Below are 18,159 nucleotides of genomic sequence, written 5' to 3' on the forward strand. Positions count from 1 at the left end.
AGGTGTGGCAGAGGAGGTGAAGGCAATTAGGAAGGAGTGGCAGAGCTGGCCCGATGCTCCCCTCTGTGCCCTATGCTCTTCTCTTCCCTCTCCATCTTTCTTTCTCCCCGCCCTCCCTTCTGTCCTCCTATGCTCTTTGATCTAAACCACTATTTTCCAATTTGGGGGGGGGGGGGGTGACTTACCCTAGCTCTCTCTCATGTGTCAAGGTTGTGTACACTCTCCTCTCTGACCACCCCCCACCCCCATTCTCCCTGACAGAACTCTGCTGACTCTCAGGCAGAGCTGAGGGGAGTCACGGTGTTATGACACCTTGTCATGGTGTCATGGCTGCCAACCCAGGTGTCTGGTCTCTCATTGGCAGGAGTTAGCAGGTCCTAAGTCCCAGGTTTTATTCCAGTTGGTCTCTTCAGCAGCTCAGGGAAACAATTTCAACATACCACTAGCCAGCACCCATTGTGGAATGCTCTGAGTGGGAAGGAGGTGGGGCCAGGAACAGTGACAAACACATAAAGAAAATTCTGTGCCCTCAGGTTGTTTTCCAATAGTGGGGCTGAGGTGGGTGATATATGTAATAAGGGCGCTCACGTGTGTTTTGGTCACGTTGGGGAGAGTGACGTTGTTTCTTGGAAGTTGTCTTAAAGGAGGTCACATTTGAATTGGGCTTTAAAACACAGAGGCCTTCAGGACGCTGGGGGTTGGGTGGACATGGAAGATGCTAAGTCCAGGGCAGTGTGGGCCAGCAGTGTGCACCAGCTTCCCCTGGAGCCTAGCACCATGATGGGAACTAAACAAGGGTGGTTAAGAGTAAGACCAGCACTCAGGAACCAATGAGCTGCCTTGCCCCACATTCACTGAGGTGCCAAGGGAGGCATTGCTGGGTGGAGGCCGTCAGAGCAGGCCATTTCCTGAGGCCCCAGCATCCTTTGAGAATCGGTGAAAGCTGTTGACTCTCCTCAGAAGAAATGTGTATCTGCACATAAATTCTAAATTGTTTGAGATATAATTTACATTTTATAAACGTATCTTTAAAAGTATACAATTCAGTGATTTTTAGTATATTCACAGATTGTGCAGCAATCGTCACTGTATAATTCCAGACCCTTTTATTAATACCCTTTAGCAGTCATTCCCCATTCTTCCCTCTCTGCACCTCCTGGCAACTAATCTATCGTCTGTCTCCATGGGTTTGACTATTCTGCACATATGATGCAAATAGAATCGTACAATATGCAGACTTTTGCTTCTGCCTGTTTTCAAGGTTCATTCATGTGCAGCACGGATCACCACTTCATTCCTTTTAATGAGTAATATTCCGTTGTGTGGATAGACCGAATTTTGTCTGTCCATCATCAGTGAATGTACATTTCAGTTGTTTCTACTTTTTGACTGTTATGAATGATGCTGCTGTGAACATTCACCTTCAAGTTTACACACTAAAATTTATAAACCATTTCAGAAAATTCATAGAACCCCCAAAACCCATCTCTTGGTCTCAGAAATCCTTATTTTATTTACAGAAGGGGAGAAATTAAGAGGGAATGAACTCATCAAATTGTATACATTAAATATTTTCATCTTCTTGGTAAAAATAAAGCAATTTTTAAAATAAAATAAATTTTAAAAAGAGAGGATGGAGAAAGCAGGAAGGCTATCAATAATTTATTTCTATTTATTGAGCATCTCTAGGTTAAACACTTTACATACCCATGTTCATTCAATCCTAAACAACCCTTATATACACTGTTACTTATGATCCCCATGCTACAGATGAGAAAACTGAGGCTCAGAAAAGCCATCCATGCTTCTTGGAGAAGTCAGGATCGAAGCTGAGCCTTGACTCTCAGGCCAGGAAAGGCGACTACACATTCCGTTTCCTCTTGACCTCCATCACAGCCCCTACTTCCTCCATTTACTTTGGAATGGAGTACAATGTCCTGTTTGGCAACAAGGCATCCGTTTGCTAAAGCCCACCAGGCCCAGGGCACAGTGACCCTTCCCCAAAGTGATTTGTGATCGCAAGCCCTGCCTCCCTCTCTTCTTGCGGAAGCTCCGCCTCTGCCCTGCCAGCCTGTGCATCTGGCTGTGGTAATAATAGCTCAGGGGCACCGAGGGCATCTCCTGAACAGCTGGGACATCTGTAAACGCTGTCCTGGGTGTGATATCCCTCCGCATGCGCTGCCCGGCAGAGGGTGCCTGGGTCAGGCTAAGGATGGCGTGTGGTTGGGGGTTCTGGGGAGAGGAGTGGCTGCTGCCCAAAGCTCAGCATCAGCGGCCATGCTCTGCTTTGTCTCCAGCCGGTGGACAACCAGCAAGCCCTGGTGCGCAGGGAGTCCGTAGTCAACCTGGAGAACTTCAAGAAGCAGTACGTCCGCAGGCGGTGGAAGGTGCGTCAGGGCTCAGGGGTGGGGGGCTGCGGGTGGGGGGGTTCCTGGTTCCCTCCAGGGTCTCTGTGCACATTCTCACCTGACACTTCCTCTTCTCCCCCTCCCTCAGCTCTCTTTCAGCATCGTCTCCCTGTGCAACCACCTCACCCGCACCCTGATGAAGAAGGTGCACCTGAGGCCAGATGACAGCCTGGTAAATAAAGGCAGTGCCTTCTTCTGGGGTGGAACTCACGGGGGCCTGGAGCCCAGGGATAAAGGGGAGCAGGTGGACTTTTTTTTTTTTTTAGAATCTTTTTAAAAATATATATTTTATTGATTTTTTACAGAGAGGAAGGGAGAGGGATAGAGAGTTAGAAACATCGATGAGAGAGAAACATTGATCAGCTGCCTCTTGCACACCCCCTACTGGGGATGTGCCCGCAACCAAGGTACATGCCCTTGACCAGAAGAACTGAACCTGGGACCCTTCAGTCCGCAGACCGACGCTCTATCCACTGAGCCAAACCGGTTTCGGCAGAAGTTGGGTCTTAACTGTTTCCAGCCAGTTCTGCTGGTCTGCCTTCCTCTGCCCTGTGATTGGTGGGGGCCTGGTGTTCAGAGGGACCACCTAGACGGTGCCAGGAGAAGCAGAGCCCTGGAGGATCTCAGTCCTCTCCCGATGGGCCTTCAAAGGCACGGCCGCTGCCGCCTCACTGCCCAGCCTTTCCCTGAGGTCAGGAAGCCTGCCGAGACCCGAGGACTCTGGATAATCCAAAATGTATTCCTGGCAATCCAAAGATCTGCTGTAGAATGGGAGCTTTACATTCATGTTTCAATTGTTCTATTTCTGTGTAGCTTTAGCTAAACACCAATAATAATAATAATTAGATATATTTGATTAGCTTGTTACTGTTTTTTGTGTACATTTAAATTGAGGGACTTATAATACACTGATCAAGAGTGGGGCCTCTGGAGCCAGACTGCCAGGATTCACATCTGCCACTTAATAGCTGTGTGACTTTGAGGAAATTACTTAACCTCTCTGTGCCAAGATGTTATCATTGGTAAAATGGGGTTAACAACAGTTCCTACCCCATAGGGCAGTCATAGGGATTAAATGATGACATATTCTTAGAGCCTGACACTTCAAGTGCTCAATACACGTTAGCGCAGTGTTTTTCAACCTTTTTTGGGCAAAGGCACACTTGTTTCATGAAAAAAATCACGAGGCATACCACCATTAGAAAATGTTAAAAAATTTAACTCTGTGCCTATATTGACTATAAAGTAATTCTCTTGAATAGGAATCAAATAAACACAAAGAAAGTATTTTATAATTACTTTATTATGAAATATTAAGTAAACAAAATAGTGAAAAATTATAAAATTCTTGTCTTGTCTGCACCTACGGCACACCAGGAACAGCGGTTGAAAAACGCTGCGTTAGCGGTTACTGTTGTCTAAAATACTCCTGTAGACTTTACAATGCAGGGCTAGCGCTTCCGAATGCAGTGCCAGTATTTAGCTGTTAGAAGTTCCCTGGACAGATGCTCCTCACTGCTCGCTGAGTGTGGTGAGGGCCCCAGGAGTGTCTGGGGTGGCACAGGTCAGGACAGAAGGTGACTCCTGCTCAGGACAGGCCTGGGAGGCAGCTGCCTGAGACAGATGGCAGTCAGCCCTGAGCAGCCTTAGGACACAGCACCCGGGCTGAATCCCAGGACCCGGCACAGCCCCTGTGTTCCTCCCTCCTCCCCCACATCCTGGGGTCCACTTTCTTCAGACTCAGCTCTTGTTGATCCTTGCTCTTGCTCAGGACTTGAGGATTTATGGCTCCAGAGAACTGAAACAACTACGTGGCTTTGGTGAGGCTATGTCCCTTCCCTGGCCGCTTTTCTCATCTGCTATAAAAGGAATTGGACTTGCTCCCTCTGAAAATCCCTGCTAATGCCAGGCAGAATTTCCCCCAGCTTACTTTTTTATTGTTTGGCTCTGACACACTCTAAAAAGTTGCTATTCAGCAGGGCTTGAGTTATTTTTATTGTTACAGCCACTTGGTCCAGGATGTATTTGGCTAAAGTTGATCTTGACCTTGGATTTCCAAGTGGCTGAGACCAGAGGAAGGGGAGGAGACCCTGGGAAGACATAAGTGGACAGCAGGCATGCCTTCCAGCTGCGTTGCCCTGATATAATGCAGGCTGCGGGGAGAGAGGACCAGAGAGTATTAAAAAGACCATCCATTTCTAGCCTAAGACTTGTCCTTTAAAAAAAAAAAAAAAAAAAAAAGTCCTCTTTTTACTCGAATGCTCAGCACCATTAGCACAATGGCTCACCCTGCAAGTGGAAAAAGGTTGGGTCCTAGACACCCATTACAAAGTTTCCCAAAGGGATTTTCCTTAAAAAAAGAAAGAAAGAAAGAAAGAAAGAAAGAAAGAAAGAAAGAAAGAAAGAAAAAAGGTCATTTCACTTAGGAAGCATTAAAATTGAACATCTTACAGCAGCTATTTTTTATAACTTGCTTAAGTCTTTCTGAATTAGTACTTTTTTAGTAACTTTAATAATTCAGTAGATCAGTGGGGCCTGAATGAAAAAGACACTGTGACCTCCAGAGCCTCAGCTTTGGTTTAGCCATGGAATGAACTTGAATTTTTCCTCTCTCATAAAAACGGAGCACAAAAGCTATTTCCCTGGAAAAACCGCATGGCAAGGCTCGCTCAAGGTGCAGCCTAAGCCAATGGAGGAAGGAGGGATAGAGTGGTCACTGTCAGGGATTGGAGGGGGGGTCCCGGTGGCTCCCTGCTCCCCACTTTTCTCTAGTCTGAGCTCAGGAGGCCTATCAGACCACAGACCATGTATCCAAGTGGTCTTGGTCATGTGGCAGCCACCAGATACAATTTTCATTATTGTTGTAATTTGGCTTCTCCTGGCACCTGTTTCCCCCCTAGACACGAGGGTACCTGTTTTCCTTCCTCCTGGCGTTTGATCTGGCCTCACTTCAGGTCCTTCCCCACCCTATCCACCCATGTCCAGTCTCTTAACAGAACAACAGCCTTCCTCTCAACATCCACCTCTCTGGCTTGCAGCCCCCTGGCCCAGGTATACCAGGCCAGGTTGCGTGGCACAACCCCAATCCTGACATCTCATGACCCTCTTGCCTCTTTTTTCCTTCCAGAGGAATTGTGAGAGTGACACAGAGGAGGACATCGCCAAGAGGAAAGCCCTCCTCCCCCGGAGGAGGAGCAGTACCTCCTAACTGACGCGGCTCTCTGTGGCTGCCGGGGAGCCCAGGCCCAAGGGGCCCCCTTCTGCGCAGACTCTTGGTCCCGTTTGTCACCAGCACCCAGGCATTCTGCATTTCTGAACATGTTGCAAGAGAGACGGGCCTGCAGGATTCAGAGGAGTTTGCAGGGGATCCAGGAGACCCCGGGAGCTGTGGCTTTTCCTACGGAGGAGGTGCCAGCATCCCCGAAGCACTTATTCTCCATAAAACGGGCTCGTATCCATCTGGCAACCTCAAAAGCTGGGGTGCAGGCGTGGACTTAAGAAAACGATGTAAATGAACATTGTCCTCAGTGGTGAAGGTCAGATTCAGGCAGTTTTCCTCACAGGATGAGGGAGTCCAGGACCAGCCTGGTCAAACATGACACCAGGAGGACAGAGGCCTCCCCCATGGGGACAAGCCAAAGTGAATCTTCGTCATGAGGGACCAATCCTGTGACCTCCTGGAACCCACATGGAGTCAGCACATCAGGTCGACCAATGTATCAGACCTTCTAAAGCAGCCCATTGCCAGCCCACTGTATTGTAACTTTTTTTTTTCATTTTTATTAAACTTCTGGTTTATCTGATGGTTGGCTTCTTTCAGGTCTCTCTCCATCTGATTTTCTTTAGCTCAGGTGCCTGTGACTCTGGGGGAGCACCCAGGGTTAGGGTGAGCTGAGTGGACAGTGTCTCAGAAGGTCATACAAAACCACCCCCACTGAACTATAAGGCACGTATCTTTTATATCCTCCCCTAAATCAGATATGGCATGTAATGGCTGTACTGTCTCTACTACTACCACCATCACCCCTGATGGTGTGGGCTGAGCTGTGTCTCGGGACCCCTGTACCACAGAATATGACAATATTTGGCCATAGGGTCTTTAAAGAAGTCAGCAAGTTAAAATGAGGCCAGTGGGCCCTAATTCCAATATGACTGGTGTCTTTGTAAGACGAGGAGTTTAGGACACAGAAGAGAGACCATGTGAAGACACAGGGAAAAGGCAGCCATCAACAAGCCAAGGAGAGAGGCCTCAGAAGAAACCAATCCTGTCAAGACCTCCATCTGAGACTTCTAGCTTCAGAACAGTGAGGAATACATTTCCATTGTATAAGCCACCAGTCTGTGGTACTTATTAAAACAGCCCCCAAAAAACAAATGCACCTGCCAATTATGGCAGGGGACTTTTTAAAAAAAAATTTTTAATTGATTTTACACAGAGAGGAATTGAGAGGGATAGAGAGCTAGAAACATTGATGAGGGAGAAACATCGACCAGCTGCCTCTTGCACACCCCCACTGGGGATGTGCCCGCAACCAAGGTATGTGCCCTTGACAGGAATCGAACCCGGGCCCTTTCAGTCCGCAGCCCAACACTCTATCCATTGAGCCAAACCGGTTTTGGCTGCAGGGGACTTTTTAAAGATGTGGATGGAGCCCAGCCAGCATAGCTCAGTAGTTGAGCATTGAAATATGAACCAGGAGGTCACAGTTCGATTCTTGGTCAGAGCACATGGCCAGGTTGAGGGCTAGATTCCCAGTGCGGTACATGTAGGAGGCAGCCAATCAATGATTCTCTCTTATCATTGATGTTTCTATCTCCCTCTCCTTTCCTCTCTGAAATCAATAAAAATATTTTTTAAATAAATAAATGAAGATGTGGGTGGAGAAGGATAAAGAAGGACCCACAGGGAGAAAGGAGAGGGAAGAGAGTTGGGTTACCTAGACCCTGGAGTGAATATGGTAAAGGAACCTTAATCGACATGGATATCTTGGCCATGTTTTCCAGAAACCCAACAGAAGACCCTTGGAAACCAGAAATCAAAAGGTCAGGGTGAGGCCCTGAAACAGAGAGAGAACCTGTGAAGAGGTGGAAAGAAAGGGAAAATTTTGGAAGGAGAGGGGAAAAGTGAGCCAGGAAGGAGAGAGGAAAAAGTGAAAATGGCTTGAGGCAGCCTTTCCCTTTGTTCATAGCAAGTTTTAAGACCCTCATGTGAGAGAGTGGATCAAGCTGCCTTCATCCAAGTGGATGGATTCTGAGCAAAAGAGCCCACAGGAACAGAAGCGCCGTCCAGTTCTGGAAAGGCTTGTAGGCTGAAATGGAGTGGGCCTGCAGGCTGTGGCAGAAAGCTGTGCGTTGACTTGTAGTTCTCAGGCAAAGCCAGCCCTGGGCCTTACTGCAGCCTCTCAGCCGAGGCTGAGAACTGTGTTCAGGGCCCCAGGGCCAGTGAGGGGCTCTTGGCTGTGGCTGGTCACATGTCACCAGTAGAATGCTCTCGAATGGGAGCTTACGGGTGCTCTTAGGAAATCAAGTGTGGTGGAGGGTAGGCACTGCCCTCCTGCTAGGAAGGTGAGAGTGAATGGCTTTGACAAACCCAGTCTGAGTTTTTAATCATGACCATGGGGTTAGCCTTTTAGATCTTTGTAGAGGGTCGCCTGGGAAGGCACATGGGCAATTTTCCTTAATTATCACCAGCTGAACTCAAGGCGTAGGCAGAGCCACACCCTGAAAACATGTTTCCCCAAGATGGCGAACATGTCAGCTTGGCCTTCATATCAGCCCAGGTGTCGGCAGGGGCGGGACTAGATATGTAAATCCAGGCATGCTAAGGCCTACTTAAGAATGCAAATAAGTTAGTGTTACTTCCTGGTTTTGGGGGTATAAAACAAATGTGCTGGGTCATGTCATCATCTTCCTGCCTCTCCAGCAGACAGGATGGATGGCTGCCCACCCAGCTCCCAGCTTTAAATCTATCTTTGTGTCTTCTCTCTTTATTTCTCTTATTTCTCAATCCCTGGCTGCCTCCACTTAGAACCGGTTTGTTCCTCTCTCTTTTTTCGTGTGGGACGCGGAAAGGGAGATCCCTGCCATGTTTGGCCCCCGCCACATCAGACCCCCGAATGATCTTGACCCAACAGTTTACTGAAGAGGAAGCTGAAGACTAGATAGAGGAAGCGACTAGGTCTGTGGCACAGCACATTTTTGAAAACATCTGATGAAAGCCCAGACTTCCTGACTCCTGATTCTATGCTCCTTGCTTCAGCGTGATACACTGTGGAAATGGATGGAGCATTCCCTTTGCCTCATTTTAAACAAGTTCTCATCTATCCCTTACTGCTCCCTGCCTCATCCTTCATTCCTGGGAAAGAGAGAAATGGCCACACTTGCTGTTGTCCGTCTTCTCACAGTAAAGGACACTGCCCCCGGGTAGGGGCACCTTAGCAGACAATACCATGGGCTGCGAATCGGTCAGTGAACCAACATGTGCCTGACGCTGTTCTGGATGTGGAGTGAGGATAATGAACAGGAATGCCCCCCCCCCCGCCCCCCCACAAAGGGGTCCACATTCTGTAAGTCCTGGGCATCCGAACTCCGTCCTGCCCACAGACTGCTCTTCCTCTCCCTCCTCTCATCCAGGTTATTTAAAGTCCTATTGACCAAGTCCCCTCAGCCCAGCTCTTTGGTGTTTGACAGCATCAGCTGGGTTTCCCAGAATCTCTTGGGAAGCAGAGGGCCAAGCCGTGGGCAGAGGGAGACCTTTGAGGATGCACATCTCCAAGGATGCCTGGAAGTGCAGCAGCCAGAGCCAGGTGCCCACTCCCATTCAGGGCTCAGTCCTCGTGGCCTCGCTACTGGCAGATGGTTGGTACCCTCCAGGTGTGAAGAGGGGTGGGGCAGCTGGCCCAGGGGAGCGGTGTGTAGGGTTGACTCTGAAGAGGACATTTTGCCAGCTGACGCTTCCAGCTGCACGGTGTGCTCTGAGGCATATGGAACATTCCCAGTGATGAAAGCTGTGTCTGGTTAAAAGGCAAGTCTCTAAAGAGGTCTGAGGGTGTCCTGCCCAAGAGTGTTTGCCTGTGTGTTTCCAGGATGCTGCATTAATATTTCACAAATGCGCATAGAAATATTTTAATGCACTTCGTTTTAATGTCAATTTCACTGACTATCCTGACTCTTAGATGGCATTTGCCTTTTCCACTCACATACTTATTTGCTGAAAACCCTATTTTGGAAGTAAATGAAAGCCATACAGTAAGAGGTGAACCACAAAATCTCTAAAAAAAAAAAAAAAAAGATAAAATAAAAATTAAGTGCTGTGCCCTAACCGGTTTGGCTCAGTGGATAGGGTATCAGCCTGCGGACTGAGAGGTCCCAGGTTTGATTCCGAATAAGGGCATGTTGGTTGTGGGCACATCCCCAGTAAGAGGTGTGCAGGAGGCAGCTGATCGTTGTTTCTCACTCATTGATGTTTCTAACTAACCCTCTCTCCCCTCCTCTCTGTAAAAAATCAATAAAAATATATTTTTTAAAAATTATGCACTGTGCTCTACAAAATAGGTACATGTGAAAAGAGCTGCATTGAGGACTGGGATTTCACAAGGAATTTTACCTGGCACAGATTATAGAACTTTCTTCCCATCTGCTTCCCAGCTTGATGTCACCCAAACATTGTTCTGCTCACCATTGCTGCTCCCATCCCCCAAAGAATGTCTTCCCTGGTGGTCTGCTGAAAGGATCTCATTGTAAGCAAACCGGAACAGGCTTAGGGATTGGAGCAGTTGAAGATCTATAAACAATGCTTAACTGACATTTCAAAAAGCAGGAACACAGTAGGTGTCCTCCCGTTAATAGTTTCTCTCTTCCTGTTTTTTCTTCTTTCCCTCTAGTCCTCTCTTTCACTTCTCCTCTGCCCATTAGCAAATCATAATATATGGCTGAAGCACATATTTTCATAATGACTTTAATTTATTGAATAAAATTCTCATTCTCAGTTCCTAGTCTAAAAAAAAAATTGGTGCCAGTCAACCCTGGTGGCCCAGACTCTGTGTGGAGGGCTCCTGGGCCCAGGCGCACCTCTTACTCACCTGTCCCGCTCCAGCACACCTGTGCGATGCCTGATTCCCTGCAGATGCTGGCAATGGCCTATTATACACAGATGAAGGCAGGAGGGGCTTTCTTCCCCCACAGCGGCTGGAGGGGGCCTGCTGGGGAAGCAGAGGCAGACAGAGCCCTGGTGGGTCGGGGTGCTGAGAGGGCTGCTTGCTTCTGCTTTGCCCTTTCATTCAGGACCCGTGTAGATCACCTCAAGGGGTGTATCAGCTCTTTCACAAAGCAGATGCAGGAGTCGGACTATTTGCCCCCCGTCCTGTTTTCCTGTTTCGTTGTTTTTGATGCTGTATTAGTTTGCTTGAACTGCCATAACAAAATACCACAGGCTGTGTGGCTTAAACAACAGAACTTTATTTTCTCACAGTTCTGGAGGCTGGAAGTTCAAGATCAAGGTGCCAGTAGTTGGTTTCCTCCGAGGCCTCTCTCCTTTGCTTATAGCCACTCTCTTGCTGCCTCTTCATATGGTTTTTCCTTCAGGCACATGTGTCCCTGGTGTCTCTTTGTGTATTCAAATTTCTTCTTCTCATAAGGACTACAGTAATACTGGATTAGGGCCCACGCTCATGACCTCGTTAACTTAATCATCTACTTAATGATGATTAAGGTGTGTGAGGTTAGGGCTTCAACATATGAATTTTGGGGAGGGTGGGAAGACCCAATTTAGCCCTTAATGAATACTTACTTTAAGAATTACTTGAGTTTTTGGTGTTTGTCTCCTCTGATAGGCTGTAAGCTCTATGAGAGCTGGACCAGGACTCTCTGTTTGCACTTTTTGTACAGTGTGTGAAGGTGCTCTGAATGAGTTCTCTTTCCTTGGTTGGTTGAAAATGGCAAGGACAGCTGTAGGACCTCAGTCTGGTGAGAAGCCAAAACAGGGCTCTCGGAACCAGGCACTGGGTAGCCACCCTCTCTTGGCATGCCCACCCCTCAGGGACATACTCAGTTCAGTATGCATTGGTCTTGAAGGTGTGCTGTGCATCAGACTTTTGTCTGGCTTTAAAGGATGGGTAAGCTTCTGATAAGAGAAGGGGAAAGAGGGTATGAGTTAGTATCCTGATTGCTTGTCCTTAGGCCTTCCCATGGCTGGACTTTAGAAAGCTATCAAACAGACGAAAGAGTGAAACTTTGGTGGGTGGTGGGGTGTGTGTGTTGAATTAGTAGTGTGATGAATTAGTAGTTCTACCACTTTCCCCTCTAGCCATTGTGACCCTGGTTCCAGGTCAGAGACCCAGAGGGCCCTGCTAGAGGGCCAGAAGCCACTTGTTGGGGTTGAAAGAGATGTTCAAGGTCAGACAGATCTAACTCTGGTTGAGTTCTTTGGAAGTGTGTGTGTTTCCAGGTGTTCCTAGGTATTTGTGTGTGTATGTCTGTCTCTCTGTGGGTATATTTAGATGTGTGTGTGTGTGTGTGTGTGTGTGTGTGTGTGTGTGTGTGTGTAGCTTGCATGTGTGTATCACCAGATGTATCTGAGTTTTCTCTGTGTGTCTATGTTTCTATGTTTATGCATCTGACTGTGTCTGGGTGTGTGCATCTATCTCTGTGTGGATGTATCTGGGTGCCTGGGTATTGTCTAAAGAGATTCAAGGGGAAAGTGCCCCTGGGCCAGGCATTGCAGCATCTGTTCTGATGCTGTCAGACTTCTAAGGCTGGTCTAGTTGACATTCCAGGGGACGGGGTGTTTGCTGAATCATAAGGATGTGGACTCTGTGTTCATAGTTGGACATATCTCCTTTCACACACACACACACACACACACACACACACACACACAGGAAATTTTAGACAGAGTTGGCTGACCCTGCATTCTTTTAGAAGGTCATAACCTCAGCCAGGCCCAGGAAGAAACAGAAATGAGAATGCTCATGAGACCTAGAGGTTAGCAGAAGGTGACCTGGGACCGGGGTGTTCCCCAGCTGGGTTTTCCGGGTCATGGCTTTCTCAGGCTGTTCCAATAACCGAGCTACCGGCTTCGAAACTGAAGAATGGACACTTTCTGATGGGGGAGGAAACCAGGGTGGATTGTCGTGAATTATAAAGTACAGACCTCCCCAAACTCTTACAATCAGTACCGACCCTGGAAGGCCCCACTTAGCTATGAGTCCAGACTCTGGAAAACCTTTCACTTCCCTCTCCAAACCAACCAATGCCACAAATAAAAAGTACTGCAGCCCGGCCGTTGTGGCTCAGTTGGCTGGGCATTGTCCCATACACCCAAAGGTCTTGGGTTTGATTCTTGGTCAGGGTACACGACGGGTTGTGGGAACAATCCCCACTGAGGGGCATGCAGTAGGCAACTGACTGACGTTTCTCTCTCACAGTGATGCTTCTCTCTCTCTCTCCCTCTCTCACTTCCTCTCTCTCTAAAATCAATAAAACATACATTTTTCAAAAGTACTGTAATAGTATATGTGGCCACAATGCAATCAAGTGAGTGTTTCAAACTTGTCTGATTTAAACAGTAAAATTTTCCCCAGGGATAGCAGGGCAAGAAGCCTTAGTCACAAGCTTCATGGATTCTTTCCAAAGAACAGATGGGGAAGGACAAGAGAGCATTTGCCCACTGGTGTGCACCTGGTGGGGACCAGGGATGAGGAAAGGGCTTAAATGGGGCGTGGGGAGAAAACACACCCTTCTGAGCGATGACATGTGTCCGGGATAGTGCCAGATAGACACTGTTCCCGAGGAACTCAGCCTAGGGTAAACCTCTAGACCAGGGGTCCTCAAACTTTTTAAAGAGGGGGCCAGATCACGGTCCCTCAGAGAGCTGGAGGGCCGGACTATATGAACTACTAATTCCTACTGTAACACCTTGGCTGCGCTCACTGCCCAAAAAACCTGGCGGGAAGGATCAGACTCCCTTGGGGGCTGCATGTGGCCCGAGGGCCGTAGTTTGAAGACCCCTGTGACATTTAGCCGACACATAGATAAGCTGCCTCCTCTAGTGGCTAGCCGGTGAGGCTGGAAGCACGGGTGCGAGTGAAATGCCGGAAGGGCTGTAGGTGGATCAAAGAGTGGTGGGTCCTTCTGAGGAGGTGGGAATCAGAGTGGGGTGGTGGGCAGGCCTAGAGGAGGCGTCCCTTACTTGCTCAGTGAATGCCACTGACAAACACTCATGCTTGCCTGCCATCACTTGCCTCTGTAAGGTCCAGCCAGCCCATAGGGCCTGGTAGGTCTGGAATGCACAGTGGAGTGGGTTGGTGGAGTTCAGGTTCTCCTAACCAGGGACTTTGGTGACTTTGTAGATTTTCATCCAATCCCACTACAGATGCCCGAGGTGACAGGGAGCTTATGATCTCCTGGCAGGACACTCAACAGCTGGTGTCAACTGTTCACATTGTTACAAGTTCTTTCTCAGATTGAGTTCAAATTTGCATTTCCAAAGAATTATCTGTTGTCCTGGTTCTATCTTCTGGAGTCATATCCATTTAATAAATATGTAGACAAAGATGAAAGAGACAATCCTTGTCTTCAATGAATCTACAGACCAATGACAAGGACAGCCACCACATGAGGCAGGATAAAATAGGGGCTAAGCTGTGAACAGAGGGAAGTTCTTTGCTCTTTCTGATCACTGGAGTCCCAGACAGACATCCAGAGGAGGTGGCATTTGGGGTGGGCTTAAAAAATAAGGGAAGATTTAAGAATTAAAAAAAAAAGTAAAAAAAATAAAAATAAAAATAAGGGAATTTTGCCCTGGTCAGTGTTGCTAGGTGGTTAGAGCACAGCCCACCAAAGGGTCACAGATTCAATTCCCCGTCAAGGGCACATACCTGGGTTGCAGTTCATTCTCCATCGCTGGTCAGGGCATTGTGGAGGCAACTAGTTGATGTGTCTCTCACATGTAGATGTTCCTCTCTCTCCCCCTCTTCCTTCCACTCTCTCTGAAAAGCAATAGAGCCCAGCTGGTGTGGCTCAGTAGTTGAGCATTGACCTATGAACCAGGACGTCTCAGTTCAATTCCCAATGTGGGCATATGCCTGGGTTGCAGGATCAATCCCCAGTAGGGGGCTGTCTCTCTCTCTCTTCCTTCCTCCCTGAAATTAATAAAAAAAAAAAAAAAAAAAAAAAAAAAAAAAATTTAAAGCAATGAAAAAAAAATCTCCTCTGGTGAGGGTTAACAAAAAAAAACAAAAAAAAAAGGGGGGGGGTTATTTTTGTATGTGGAGGGGACTGTGAAGTCCAGGCCAGGAATGGTATCAAGCAAAGACACAGAGGCAGGAGAGAGCGGAGCATCTCCTGAGGATGTGGAGCAGTCTGGCATGATGGGGGCCTGGTGTGGAGGAGAGCTTGGGGGTAATGGGCCTTTACTGTGAGCCATGGGAGACTTTATCAGAGCTGTGATTCACATCAGTGATTCTCAAAGCATGGTCCCCAGTCAGCAGCATCAGTACCTGAGACCTTGTTAGAAATGCCGGTTCTCAGGCCCCACCCAAACCTGCCCAATCAGAAACTCTGGGGTTGGGACCTAAAGAGCTGCTTTAACAGGCCCTCCAGGTGATTCTGATGCGCTGCTTTAGACAAATATCCTCCAGAGCTGAGGGAGAGAGAGGTGAGGAGGGGCAGTCTGGAGGAGGAAGCGCAGTTAGGGGCCATTAACAGCACCGAATGAGCGGGCAGCAGGCCTGACCTGAGTGGGGCAGAAAGACAGATATGAGGCAGCCCCCCACCTTCTAGGTTCATGAATCTGGGCCAGGAGCTTGCCTTTCCTGAGCCTCAGTTTCTGCATCTTCAAAAAGGAGTCACAGCTGGAAACGGTAGGAGAGATGGCCCCAAATGGCCCAGCTTGCCCAAGACTGAGGGGTTTCATGGGACAGGGGGCTTTTACTGCTAAAACCAGAATGGAAGGTCACCCTACTCCCTGTGTGGCCTCAGAGAGAAGCACTGCTCAGGATGTTTACGGAGGGAATGAGCGGAGGGCGGGGGTGCTGAGGGGCCCAAAGCCCATTCTCAAGCACTTTGGTGGCAGCTACAATTGCTAGTCCCCCATGCCACTGGTTCCTGATGCCCGCTGGGTCTGGCAGGAGCCTCTCCCACATGCTTCTGCTCTGGTCTGGCTCGGGAGACCAGCAGAAAGGGAGATGGGGCCCAGGGCAGTGGCAAGGGCAGGAGGTTGTCTCCCGATGGCCATGGTGCCTGCCCGCTCCGCCACATGAAACACAATATGGCTGTCACCTCTCAGGCCCCGCTGATGCTGCCGGAAGCTGCACATGCCTGGTGCCCTGGCTGGGGCGCCTGGCTGGCTCCTCTGGGCCAGGAGTCAGGAGATCACTGTGGTGTCTGTTACCCCACTTCTCTGGACTCAACAGGGTTCTCGCCACTTTAGCCAGGGGCCTGGCAGGGGGAGAGGGAAAGGGAAGGGGAGGGTGCAGGGCCCTGTGACTCCCCACCTTTCCGACAGGTGGGGGTTTTTTAAACAGACACCTGAGGTACAAATATCCGACAGAAAGGTTGCCCATGGAAGCTTTCTCAGAAAAGTGAGGCGGCTTCTTTCTGAAGACTCCAAGGCACTTCTCATTGTGCTTGCTGGTCCACATGCCAGTCCACGGACTAATAATGGTGACTGCGATGGATTAGGGTGATTTGTTGAGGAACGAGACCCAGGGCCTAAGGGTAGAGTCAGCTTCCTCCAAACTGATGGTGGGGAGCCCAGGTCTCTGCCCGGAGAAGGGAAACATGTTGAGAGGGGCCTAATGGCTCTCACTCTCTCCCCCTTTCCTGTTGACCCTGCTTTTTATCTGTTCTGCCACTGAGACATCTTCCACTAGTTCAGCGTTGGCTCATGAGCCAATTTTCTGGAGTTCCAATGAGGCTCCCATTCCCAACACACACCCATACTGGCCCAGTCGCCAGGCCTGCTGTAGCCTCCAAAACCTGTGGCCCCGCCCATGTCCACCCCCTTCCCTGAAAAGCAGCTTCAAACCCAGCAGGAGGTGCTGGCCTCAGGTGTGCAAATGCTAGGTTTGAAGTCAGGCCAGGCCTCCAGAGATTTGAATCCATATTCTGGCACCTTCATGGCTGAGTGACTTTGGCAAGGAACTGAGCCTTAGTTTTCCCTCTTGTAAAATGGGGATGACAGCATGTTCCCTGCAGGGTTGCTGTGAAGATTAAATAGAGGATCAAGCCCTAGTTGGTTTGGCTTAGTGGGTAGAGCATTGGTCTGCAAACTGAAGGGTCCCAGGTTCGAGTCCCATCAAGGGCATGTACCTCATGTTGCAAGCTGGATACCTGACCTTGATCAGGGCATGTGTGGGAGGCAACCAATTGATGTGCCTCTCTCTCCCTCTCTGTCTCTTTCCCTCCCTTTCACTCTCTCTAAAAATCAATGGAAAAATATCCTCGGGTGAGGATTAAAAAACAAAATTTTTAAAGTGCGTGTAAGCTAAGCTGAGCACCCAGTACACTGCACTTAGGAAATGGTGGCTGCTGCGATAGCCATGCCTCTTACTGACATCATGCAGGATGCCTCTAGGTGGCTCCTTGGGATACAGAAGTTGTGGAACTCCAGGAGCTGTGCCTCGTTCCTAGTAGGACCCAGACAAGCAGTCCTGGAAGTCAACTGTGTGCCACTGTGGCCACCCCACCCAGCCTGTGGGCATAGTGCCACGTTACCATCCTTCCTTTTCTGTGTCTCCTGAGTATCCCGCAGATTTTTTTCAGAAAGATGTGTGGAATCTTGTCTATGGCCACCAGATGGCGCAGTATAGGCCATGGGACCTTGACTTCATGATCTAAGGCTCAGCAGGTTTTTAGGGATCTTCTAGGACAGGCCAGGATTCTCTAAGAGGATTTTAAATATATAGGCCCAGATGGGTCTGAGATTCTAGATATGGGTTCTGGAAATTTTCCATTTAAAAGTTGTGTTTTTTAATTTTTTCTGAATCAGTGAAGTATCATTCACATGGTTCAAAATTTTAAAGGTATGAAAAGCTCTATAGCAAAGAATCTCCCTTCACTTTCCAGTAGGTATTCACTAATATTAGTGATATATATATATATATATATATATATATATATATATATATATATATTAACCCTCTAGAGATTGCACATATGTGCACCACCTCTGTTGTGCTCTCAGCCATCAGCCTGGCTTGTGGCTGAGCAGAGCTCCCCCTGCAGGAGGGCACTGACCACCACGGGGGCAGTTCCTGTGTTGAGTGTCTGCTCCCTGGTGGTCAGTGTGTCATAGCGACTGGTCATTCCTGGTCATCTGCCATTAGGGTCAATTTGCATATTACCCTTTTATTATATAGGATACTATTCTGAACCTTATTTCCCATAAAAATATAGAGATTTTTTTTCCATTTCAGTTCATAAAGATCTTCCTAGTCTTCATTACAGCTATGTAGTAGTCCAATGTATGGATGAAACATGTTACAAGTTCCCCAATGTTTCCTTTGCTGTAATAAACAAGGCTATAATGTACAAATGTCATTTCACACGTGTAATATGCATTTTTAATTTTCACAAATAGAGCAAAATTGCCCTTGATTAGGGTTGTACACTTTATACGCCTACCAGGGAAGTGTGAGAGTACTTGTTCCTCATCGGCTTCACCAATACAATGCATTTTCCAACTTTAGGATTTCTGCCAATCTTAAAATGTGAAAACTGGTATTTCAGCATTTCTTTTTTTTCTGAGATA

At 48.2% G+C, this 18,159-nt stretch overlaps 1 protein-coding gene across 5 annotated transcripts in view; it reads left to right on the top strand.

Moving 5' to 3' along the window:
• The window catches only part of DAPK2 (death associated protein kinase 2), a 109,511-nt gene extending 103,300 nt beyond the window's left edge, over positions 1 to 6,211 (top strand). For all 5 annotated transcript variants that reach the window (XM_084884723.1, XM_084884720.1, XM_084884722.1 and 2 more), the window contains exons 10-12: positions 2,298 to 2,387; positions 2,497 to 2,580; positions 5,536 to 6,211. In XM_084884723.1, the coding sequence (XP_084740849.1) occupies positions 2,298 to 2,387; positions 2,497 to 2,580; positions 5,536 to 5,616 (255 nt within the window). In that variant the 3' untranslated portion in view covers positions 5,617 to 6,211. The remainder of the gene's footprint in view (positions 1 to 2,297; positions 2,388 to 2,496; positions 2,581 to 5,535) is intronic.
• Positions 6,212 to 18,159: the final 11,948 nt, after the last annotated feature.

Source organism: Pipistrellus hanaki (genome assembly GCF_964339955.1).
Source record: "Pipistrellus hanaki genome assembly, chromosome: 1".
Classification (NCBI taxonomy): Eukaryota; Metazoa; Chordata; class Mammalia; order Chiroptera; family Vespertilionidae; genus Pipistrellus; species Pipistrellus hanaki.